The sequence below is a fragment of the Nycticebus coucang genome, chromosome 4 (assembly GCF_027406575.1).
Source record: "Nycticebus coucang isolate mNycCou1 chromosome 4, mNycCou1.pri, whole genome shotgun sequence".
NCBI lineage: Eukaryota > Metazoa > Chordata > Mammalia > Primates > Lorisidae > Nycticebus > Nycticebus coucang.
In genome coordinates this window covers 134,372,012-134,382,498 of record NC_069783.1, presented here as the reverse complement: position 1 = coordinate 134,382,498, position 10,487 = coordinate 134,372,012, and the positions used below count along the sequence as shown (strand labels likewise).

Below are 10,487 nucleotides of genomic sequence, written 5' to 3'. Positions count from 1 at the left end.
GAAGAACTGCTGGCCCCCGCCTTCCTCCGCGGTCCTGCGCGGTGGGCTAGCCTGGGGTGCTGCCCCATTCTGCAGACCTGAGGCTGGGCTGCGGCCCCGCGAGGGCCTAAGCTGACCAGCGCCCAGCACCTCCCCTCCTTACTCTCTCTCCAGGACCCCGCCCCCACCCCTCGCAGCACGTGAGGGGCGGAACCTTCAGGTGAAGGACAGCGGGAGGGCCAGGGCCTGGACAACCGCCCTGACCAAAGCAGCAGAGGTGCGAGGGCTCGGAGGCCGCCCCTCGGGCGGAAGGGGCGTGTCCTGCCGCGTGCCGAAGGAGCGCTAAGGCAAGGGGCGTGCCCACCTGCGAAGCCCCGGAGCGCTGATTGGCTGTGGTCACCGAGGCGCGAGGAGGGGGCGTGTCCGCACGTGAGCTCCGCGCGCTTTTTCCCAGGGCCGAGGCCCGGCTGGACGGGGGACGTGTGCACAGCTCGGCCACCTCCTCCTGCTGGGGGCAAAGGGCAGGCAGCTTGCTGCCGGGCGCTGGAGCTTGCGGACTTCTGGCCATGGCAGAAGCTGAGTGGGAGTCGCTAGAGCACTGCTTAGAAAAGCATATTCCGCCTGCAGAGTTGCGAGAGGTGAAGCGCGTTCTCTATGGAAAGGAGACCAGGTGTGGAGTCTAGTGTTGGGGCCACCGAGTGTGAGTCTGGGGGAACAGCGGCAGGGCTTCGGGGCTTATAAAGGTCTGGGTGGGCAGGCAGAGGCCGTAGTAGGTTTTAATGTGTCAGCCCCTGGGTCCACAGGGGTTGCAGGATTCCAGGGTGACCTTTACAATTCACGTCTCTCCAAGGTTGCTGGAACTGGAGGGGAAAAGGACTGGTTTTTACTCTGCAGGGCTTTCTCTGGCCACCCCCCACTCCTTCCCCCTTTAAATGACCAGCTTCCTCCCCAGAGCTAGGCTTGCCCTTCAACCAGGGACACCTGGTAGATGTACTGATTGTCCAGCCCCAGACGCTCCTGCCCTCAGTGACCAGACCCTTGGAGGTAGAGGCTGGCTGAATCTAGTTGGGGAGGGAACCTCTCCCACTAACAAGCCTTCAGAGTCAGTTCCCACACTCAGTTTTTGCACTCCTGGAGATGTATTGCACCTTGCACGTATTGTTAGGACTTTCCGAGGGCCCGGCACTGCTGGACACTGACTATATAAGCTGGAAGAGACACTTTCTGATCTTATTTCTCTTTAGTCCAGTCTTCCCTGTGGCAACCGGAAGGATCCTTTTAAAACGTAAATCATATCCTGTTGCTTCTTTACTTAAAACTCTTGAAGAGGTTTTTTTCCTGGGCTTTAAAATGCCAGCTGAACTCTGATCCCACGCAGCTCTTGACTAAACCACCTTTCACTTCCTTGCTCATTGGGTGGAGGCCCCTGACTCCCCCAGTCCGGCTACACTGCATGCCCCATGACCTGTGGCAATGACCTTGCAGCAGGAACTTTGAACAGCTCTCGTGTAACTGGGAGTTTTAACTGGATCCGTGGTCCCCAACCATGACTTACTACAGGGAGGCCAGACATCAGATCTAAGGGTCTTTTCACAGGTGGTAGCTGGTAGTCAGCATAACTGTCTTTTGGGATGAGATGGTATAAAACTTCGTGAGAAAGGGCTTTTCATACCCAAAGAGGGGCTAGATGGCCTTCAGTGGGCTCATGCACATGGAAAGACACTTCCAGGTGTCTTAGAAGTGTCTTAGAGTGGGACTCACAAAGACAGTGTATTTTGTTGGTCTTTTTGTTTGTTTGTTTGTTTTTGAGACAGAGTCTCAAGCTGTCACCCTGGGTAGAGTGCCGTGGCTTCACAGCTCACAGCAACCTCAAACTCTTGGGCTTAGGCGATTCTCTTGCCTCAGCCTCCCGAGTAGCTGGGATTACAGGCACCTGCCACAACACCCAGTTATCAAAGAAGGTGAAGCAGATGATGTCTCAGACTTCTAAGGGTGGGAATTTATTTTAAGGATGAGGTGGGCATATTCTCCTGGGGAAAAAATGGAGAGAGCTCGTGGATGTCTTAGGAAAAGAGAAATTAAGTTTCCCACATGGGTGACTGGGGTGGGGGGCACATTCTAAAGCAGGGGTGAGGTTGGGACAAAGGCTACCAGGAAGAGGGATTTTATCTGAGTATTCGCGTCACTCCAGAGCAGGGAGAGGTGATAATAGGTGGTAAAATGAGAGCCAGCGTCCAGTGACCAATGACTGCCAGGCTTCATTCTGGAGCTTGGAGAAGCACAAGCACGAAGTAAGTGGCTCCCTTTTCCTTTCTTTTCTTCTGTTCCACTCAGCATTTTACCCTTCCAGATTTTATCCCTAAGGTATAAATCTTTATAGTTGCTCAGTCCTTGGAATTGTGTAGTATTTGGCTACAAATGAGATTTAAAGTTGAAGATACAAAATTATTCCTCATTTAAAAACTGTTCTCCCAGGTGGTGCCTGTAGCCCAGTGGGTAGGGCGCTGGCCACATACCCCAAGGCTGGTGGGTTCAAACCCGGTCCAGGCCAGCTAAACAACAATGACAACAACAACAACAAACAGCCCGGCATGTGGCAGGTACCTGTAGTCCCAGGAACTTGGGAGGCTGAGGCAAGAGAATCCCTTGAGCCCAGGAGTTTGAGGTTGCTATGAGCTATGACGCCATAGAACTCTACCGAGGGCGACATAGTGACACTGTCTCAAAAAAACTCTTCTCCCACTTAAATTCCTGATCACTCCTCAAAGCCCAGTGTGGACACAGCCACCACCGTCCCCTGACTAGTCCTCAGCCCCTCCTCTGGATTCCCATTGTGCTCCACACAAGACCACCTTCTCTCCCAATTACAACACTTAGTAAATGTTTGCTAAGTGAATGAGTTAAAAGGGCCTTTGTGCTGGACAGATGTAATCCCCAGAGAACACTGACTCTCAATTTTAAGACAGCCAGAACCAAGAAGCACTCATTCATTTGACGAACATTTGTTGAGTACTTATTTTTGTCTCTGGTGTGGGGATACTGGGATGAGTAAGCCACAGTTCCTGCCCTTAGGGCCTTTCCATCTTCTGTTGGTTGCCTTAGGTTGTGAGAGAAGGGTGCAGGGAGAGCTTGAGACAGTTTATATGTGTGGGGTGGGTGGGAGTCAGGAAGACTTCCTGGGGGGTGCCATCCTCTCCTAAAGGAAACAGGAGTTTGTTAGGTGACAGGAAGGGCACCTGTCCCCAGACACCAGGGGACATGAGGCGGCAGGAGTAGCCGTGGTAGATGCAGGGGGCTCCCAGGCCGCAGAACTGTGTCCTGGTAATGGTGAGATCCTTCAAAGAGTTTGCCCTGGTGGCTGTGTCAAGATTGGCCTAGAGATGGGGGCGGCGCCTGTGGTTCAGTGAGCAGGGCACCGGCCCCATATGCCGAGGGTGGCGGGTTCAAACCCAGCCCTGGCCAAACTGCAACAAAAAAATAGCCGGGCGTTGTGGCGGGCACCTGTAGTCCCAGCTACTTGGGAGGCTGAGGCAGGAGAATCGCCTAAGCCCAGGAGTTGGAGGTTGCTGTGAGCTGTGTGACACCACGGCACTCTACCCAGGGCAATAAAGTGAAACTCTGTCTCTACAAAAAAAAAAAAAAGATTGGCCTAGAGGCTCGGCGCCTGTGGCTCAAGTGGCTAAGGCACCAGCCACATATACCTGAGCTGGCGGGTTCCAATCCAGCCTGGGCCGCCAAACAACAATGATGGCTGCAACAAAAAAAAAAAAAAAAAAAAAAAAGCCAGGCATTGTGGCGGGCACCTGTAGTCCCAGCTACTTGGGAGGCAGAGACAGGAGACTCGCTTGAGCCCAGGAGTTGGAGGTTGCTGTGAGCTGTGATGCCACAGCACTCTACCAAGGGTGACATAGTGAGACTCTGTCTCAAAAAAAAAAAGGCCTAGAAAAGGGCAGGGGAACAATGAGAGGCCTGACTCAGCGCCCGTAGCACAGTGGTTATGGTGCCAGCCACATACACCGAAGGTGGTGGGTTCGAGCCCAGGTCAGCTAAACAACAGTGATAACTGCAACAAAAAAGAAAAGGCGGGCATGTGGCAGGTGCCTTTAGTTCCAGCTACTTGGGAGGCTGAAGCAACAGAATTGCTTAAGCACTCTACCAAGGGCGACATAGTGAGACACTGTCTCAAAAAAAAAAAAAGAAAGTAAAATGAGAGGCCTAACACTACAAGTGTCTGGAGGTGGAAAGGCAGAAGGCTCCCAGAGGTCTCAGGACAGTCGGTCACTGGACAGTGTGGATCGCAGGCATGCCAAGGAGGTGATGATCGTGCTGGCTTCTGGCTTGGATGCTCTGGCGCCTGGTGTTATGAGGAACAGCTCTGGAGAAGGATGATCAGTTCAGCTTTGGACGAGTTGAGCCTAGAGTCCTGCTTAATTCTTAGGGCCACTGTCACAAATTACCACAAACTGGGTGGCTTAAAGAAGAGAAATTTAAGGCGGCACCCATAGCTCAGTGGTTAGGGTGCCAGCCACCCACACCAAGGCTGGCGGGTTTGAACCAGGCGCTGGCCAGCTAAACAACAATGACAACTGCAACCAAAAAGTTGCTGGAGGCTCGGTGCCTGTGGCTTAAGTGGCTAAGGCACCAGCCACATACACCTGAGCTGGTGGGTTCGAATCCAGCCCGGGTCCGCCAAACGATAGTGATGGCTGCAACCAAAAAATTGGCCGGGCATTGTGGCGCCTGTAGTCCCAGCTACTTGGGAGGCTGAGGCAGGAGAATTGTTTGAGCCCAGGAGTTGGAGGTTGCTATGAGCTGTGATGCCACAGCGCTCTACCCAGGGTGACAGCTTGAGGCTCTGTCTCAAAAAAAAAAAGTCACTGGGTGTTGGGCGGCGCCTGTGGCTCAGTCGGTAAGGCGCCGGCCCCATATACCGAGGGTGGCGGGTTCAAACCTGGCCTCGGCTGAACTGCAACCCCAAAAAATAGCTGGGTGTTGTGGCAGGCGCCTGTAGTCCCAGCTACTCGGGAGGCTGAGGCAAGAGAATCGCTTAAGCCCGGGAGTTGGAGGTTGCTGTGAGCTGTGTCATGCCATGGCACTCTACTGAGGGCCATAAAGTGAGACTCTGTCTCTACAAAAAAAAGTTGCTGGGTGTTATGACCGGTGCCTGTAATCCCAGCTACTTGGGAGGCTGAGGCAAGAGAATCTTAAACCCAAGAGTTTGAGGTTGCTGTGAGCTGTGATGCCACATCACTCTACTGAGGACGACATAGTGAGACTCTGTCTCAAAGAAAAAGAAAGAAGAGAAATTTGTTCTCACAGTTGACCAGAAGTACCAGACCAAGGTGTCATTAGGATCACACTCCCTCCAAAGGCTCTGGGGAAGAATCCGTTATTGCCTTTTCTTGCCTTTTCTGGCGGCTTCTGGCATTCCTGAGCTTCTGGCAGCCCGTCTGTGCTTTTGTCTCCACAGGGCCTTCTCCTATTATCCCTGTGTCTCTCTGGGTGTCTTGAATACTTTTCATTGTATTTAAGGCTTACTCAGACAATCCAGGATGATCTTATCTTGAGATCCTGACCTTAATTGTGTCTGTGAAGACCTTTTTTCCAAATACGGTCACAGTTCACGGGTTCCAGGTATTAGCAAACGGGGACACAGTTCAAGGCTGGGCTTGTGATGTATCCTGGAGACAGTCCCTCCAGGTAGAGGAGGAACAGGTGCAACGTGGGAGAGGCCCAGAGATGAGGGAGAACCTAGGTGGTAAAGGAGTTAGAGGAAGCTGAGACTTTGTGGGAGACTCGAGTGAGGATGCAGGCGTGGAGAGGACCCAAGCAGGACAGAGGAAGGAGTGAGGAAGTGCAGCGGCGTCTAGGGAGGAAGGCAGGGAGTCCACCGGCATGAGCAATGGCTGGGGGCAGTGTGCAAGGTGGGGAGTTGGAGGTGGCATCTGAGCTAAAGGGAAGTGTGTGTGAAAGCTCCCTGCACAGGGAAGCAGAGACAACAAGTTGAGGGAACAAGAGGAACGTGGTGGCACGCACTCTTTTTCTTCTCTTTTTCAATAGTAGAGACTCCGACGGCCTTAATGGTGGATGTGGTGGCTCTTTAGGTACTAATAGGAAGGGCATCCTAGCTAGGCATATTGTTAGTGAAAAAGGCAAGTCGAAAAGCAGAAAATACAGAACAATGCCTTTGTATTTGTCGTACACACGCTTAGGCAGGGAAACATTGCAAAGAAATGTAAAACATTGCTAAAGAAGGGTTGTCTCTGAGGTCTGGGACTGGGGCTCAGGGGTGGGGTGGAGAGGGGAACTTGGTTTTCATTTTACACCTTCTCCCACTATTTGATTTCCACCCCCGCATGAGCCTGTGTTTCTTTCGTAACAAAGCTGTAGTTTAATTATTTAAAATGCTGATGGTAAAGAGCCATTAGAGGGGGAAGATGAAGTTGCTGAGGCGGCAAGAGCCGGCATCCTCAGGAGAGGTCTGCCTTGACCCCAGGTAGGAAAGCGGCAGGGGCGTGGCCGGGATGGGAAGTATGGGCTTTCTTCCTTCAAGTTGGAGGGGAGGCCCTGGCCTCTGCCCTCCGGGCCTGTGGCTGATTAGTGCCTGCCTGAGCCCTTTTGAGGTGCAATAACAAAATACCATAGGTCGGGAGGCTTATAAACCACAGAAATTGACACAGTTCTGGAGCTGGGCTCAGAATCCCATTCATGGGGATTGGCTGTCCTCAGCTCAGACCCCACCTTGCAAATTGCCACCTGCCATCACTAAAGCCAGTGGACTCCCTGCCATCCTCGCCAGCAGACATCTCTGCACCATCTGACTCTTCTTTCCCCATCTTGCGGGATCCTCTCAATGCCTACATCCTCACTCGAGTCCCCCTCAGAGTCTCACTTCCTCTACCCCCCTTTAATATCCGGGTTCTCCATAATATCTGGGCCTCCCCCACTCTGCACCTGCTCTTCCTTCACCCTCATGACCTAATCCCCTCCCAAAGAGCCCCGACATATTAGGGGTTAGGATGTATGACTTTGGGGCAGACAAACACATTCAGTCCATGGCAGTGCCCTACCATGTCTGTGTACCCAGCCTTTGGTGGGCACAGCATGTGTTCTTTGAATATATCTGCACAGGGTATAGCTGGAGGGTAGGTTGGATTCTCCAAGATGAAATGGGGTAGGATGTGGCAATAGACTGCCTTGTATAATAGGAGGGCAGGAAGACCTTATAGGTGGTGATGGGACAGGTGGAGAACTAAAGTCAGCTGTCCTGGAGGGGGAGCAGCCTGGCCTGCGTCATGTTGGGCTGGGGAGAATGAGTGCCCTCAGAGCTGAGGGGTAAGGAGGTGGGAGGCCTTGGGGAGTGGGGGGAGAAGGGAAGTTGTGCATCTAGGAAAGAGGGGCAGGGAGGACAGCTGTGGCTATAGATAGAGATATCAGCCGGGTGGTGGCTACAGCTGGGTTTGCACACCCAAGACAAGAGCTCTGCCACCTGATATCTCCCTGGTGTGAGACCACAGGCTAAGGACGGGGCCTGACAATGCCAAGACACTCTCAAAGAGTGGTCCAGCTCCCAGGCCCACAGGCTTGACACACGCAGAGCCTTTCTTATTCTTCTCCCTGTGATATCCCGAACCTGGAATTGTAGCTACTCAAAAGTTCTCTGGTCGTGTCCACTGATTTGCCCTGGGGCTGAGGCCCATGCAAGGGGGGCCCTTCCACCCGAGGGTGGGAGGACTGTCGGAGACCGTCACAGCAAGGGGAGGCGCAGTGTGGGCACCGCTGCTATTTCTAACCTGCAGGAGTGAAGGGAACCTTGACTGTTTGAAAAGCAGGCTGATTGTCAGGGGCGGAACCGAACTCAGAGCTGTCAGGGCCATCACATGGAAAGTGCCTGGCAGGGGGCGGCAACAGGGGGCTTAGGCTGACAAGGCTGTGATTTTGAAAGAAATGTCTTTAAGAAAGTGATTTAAAGTAGGAGAGAAATATTATTATTAGATAATGGCTGTCAGGTTATTTTTTGATGTTCTCTCTGGGTATTTCATAACCACCTCACCCTTAGATGGTAAGCCCTTCCTGGCCAGGGGCCGTGCCCCAGGCCTCCGAGGGTTTCACCCAGCTCCAGGCATACAACAGGCAGTGTTTGCTGTTGGGTGAATGGTCAACTCCAGGGGGAGATTTTCTACGTAATCCTCTAGTTCTTGTTAACAAACCACAAACCCAAACACTTGGGCCCCACCACACCTACCCAGCTCGGGGCATGAAACTGGCGCCTTGCAGGAGCAGCAGCAGGACATGGGGATCCTTACTCATCAAGGGCCCCCCATTCAGCCTGTCTCCTGAGCCTCATTCTCCACGTCCCTCTCTGTTAGCACAGGCTGCTGTGACCCTGCGCCTCAGCATTGCCCTCTGATTCTAATTCAGAATCATTTTGGGGGATCTGCTCCCTCTTTTCTGTGCTGACTGCTGAGACTTAAATCCCTGCCCTGATTTCAGCAACTCTAAAACACCAACTTCTTGACTGGCCACCCCTTTGCCAGGCCTAACCAGGCTGCCTTCCCACTGAGGTCTCCTCACTGGGTAACGTCCAGACCCAGTATAGTGTCCGGTCTCAGCTGGGCCCACCTGTGCCCCAGCCCCTTTGGGCCCTGGCACTGAGTACCTTCTGGCCAGGATGCCCTCCCTTCTTCTTTGCTTGGGGGGGGGGCGGTTCAGCGCAGCAGACTACATCAAAATTATCTTCTCTCTTCTTTCCTTGCCCATCTAGGAAGCTTAATCTGCCCAGCAGAGCTTTCGAGGCCGCCTCCAAGGAAGACTTTGAACTGCAGGGATATGCCTTTGAGGCAGCCGAGGAGCAGCTGAGACCACCCTGCATCACGCGAGTGGGGCTAGTTCAGAACAGAACACCCCTCCCTGCAGACACCCCGGTGGCAGAACAGGTACAGCCACTTTTGACTGTAAAAACACAAGTGGGGCTGTGGCCGTCCTTTGTTTTGGACACTCCACAGTCCCTGGCTGGCTGTTCTCTCGAGCTTCTAGGCTCAGACACCTTGAATCGCAGCAGAGACCCTCCTGCCTGGCGTCCCTGCTTTTCCCCAGCCTGTGTCTCTGGCTCTGCTCTCTCTTTTAATCCTTACCCTTTCTCTCTGTCCTCATTACTGTTTTTCCCACTTACTCTCCAGCTATTGATCTGAACATCCATTTATCAACTAGGAGGATGCCCTTTTGGCGGGCTCGTCCACTCTGTCCATGGGACGCTGCCTCTTAGGCAGCTGCCAGGAGGCAGCCAGCCAGCACACACCGGTCAAGACTGTACTCTGCCTTAATCCTAAGGGTGGGGCTCACTATACCCAGAAGTCTGTCTGCCAGTGGTGCCTGCAGGCTTACAGGAATAGATAGGTATTGCTTCCATTCTTACAGTTAGTAAATAAATGTGACAGCCTCTTATATTTCCCAAAGAAACATGTTGTTCCCAATGCTGGTGATTTGTTTTATATACTTTACTGCAGCATTCCTCCAGCTGCTCAAACTTTCTGGGCTTTCTCTGCAGAAGTTTCCTAAGGATACGGTGTGCTCGAGAATTCACAGGAATTCTTGGGAAACCTGTGGTCACTCGGACTCCAAGTCAGATACTGCGTCATCTTTCACATTAAACCTCGCTTTGCTTTTGTTGGATTAACCGAGTTCTGGTTCTCCGCTGACTTTTTGTCTCTGGATTCATTGTTTGAGGTGGTTTCCCCTCTGCCATCCCGTAGTGTCAAGTAGCAGGGCCAGGGATGCTTTTTCAGCCCTGTAGCATATAGAAGCATGCCCTGTATATTGCTAAAGCCAAGTGGATGTGCATTCATGTGGCTGACACCATCAGCAGTTGTGCACGGAGCCCTGCGGTGCACAGCCTCTCGGGGAAGAGACTAAGGGCATTGCAAAGAGTTGTGCTGTTGGGGTTTTCAGCCTGGTTCCTTTGGTCTTTATTTGAACAAATACTTTATGTCCCCTGGGAGGTGAGCATCCTGCTCAGGACAAGAAAACTGAGGAGGGTGCTTTCTTCCTGCCCCCCCTTGTAGCCTAGGGGATCCTGGGAGTGACAGTGGAAGAACAGTGGCACAGTGGGAACAGCCCTGCTCTGGGGGCTTCCAAAGGCCAGGAGGTGCCAAGTTACCGCAACGCTCGGCCGGCAGCTGGGAGAGTCTGCAGAGGTCACAGAGAGGCTACATGTGACACAGATAATACCTCCAGGAAGACAGGGCGGAGGGAGGGAAGCACATTCCTGGCTGAGGGCACAGTATACATAAAGCACCGGGATTTGAGAGTCAGAAAGAGGAGGTGCTCCTGACAAGATGCACACCAGTCAGCACGGGGGTTCATGCCTGTAATCCGAGGCCTTTGGGAGGGCAGTGCAGGAAGATCACTTGAATCCAGGAGTTTGAAAACAGGCTGGGCAACATAGCGAGACTCCTGTCTCTCTACAAAAGAATGAGCTGGGGCGGCGCCTGTGGCTCAAAGGGGTAGGG

At 53.0% G+C, this 10,487-nt stretch overlaps 1 protein-coding gene across 1 annotated transcript in view; it reads left to right on the top strand.

Moving 5' to 3' along the window:
• The first annotated feature begins 457 nt into the window (after positions 1–457).
• The window catches only part of UPB1 (beta-ureidopropionase 1), a 45,530-nt gene continuing 35,500 nt past the window's right edge, over positions 458–10,487 (top strand). Inside the window, exons 1-2 of the mRNA XM_053587071.1 lie at positions 458–649; positions 8,744–8,915. Coding sequence (XP_053443046.1) covers positions 546–649; positions 8,744–8,915 — 276 coding nt within the window. The 5' untranslated portion in view covers positions 458–545. The remainder of the gene's footprint in view (positions 650–8,743; positions 8,916–10,487) is intronic.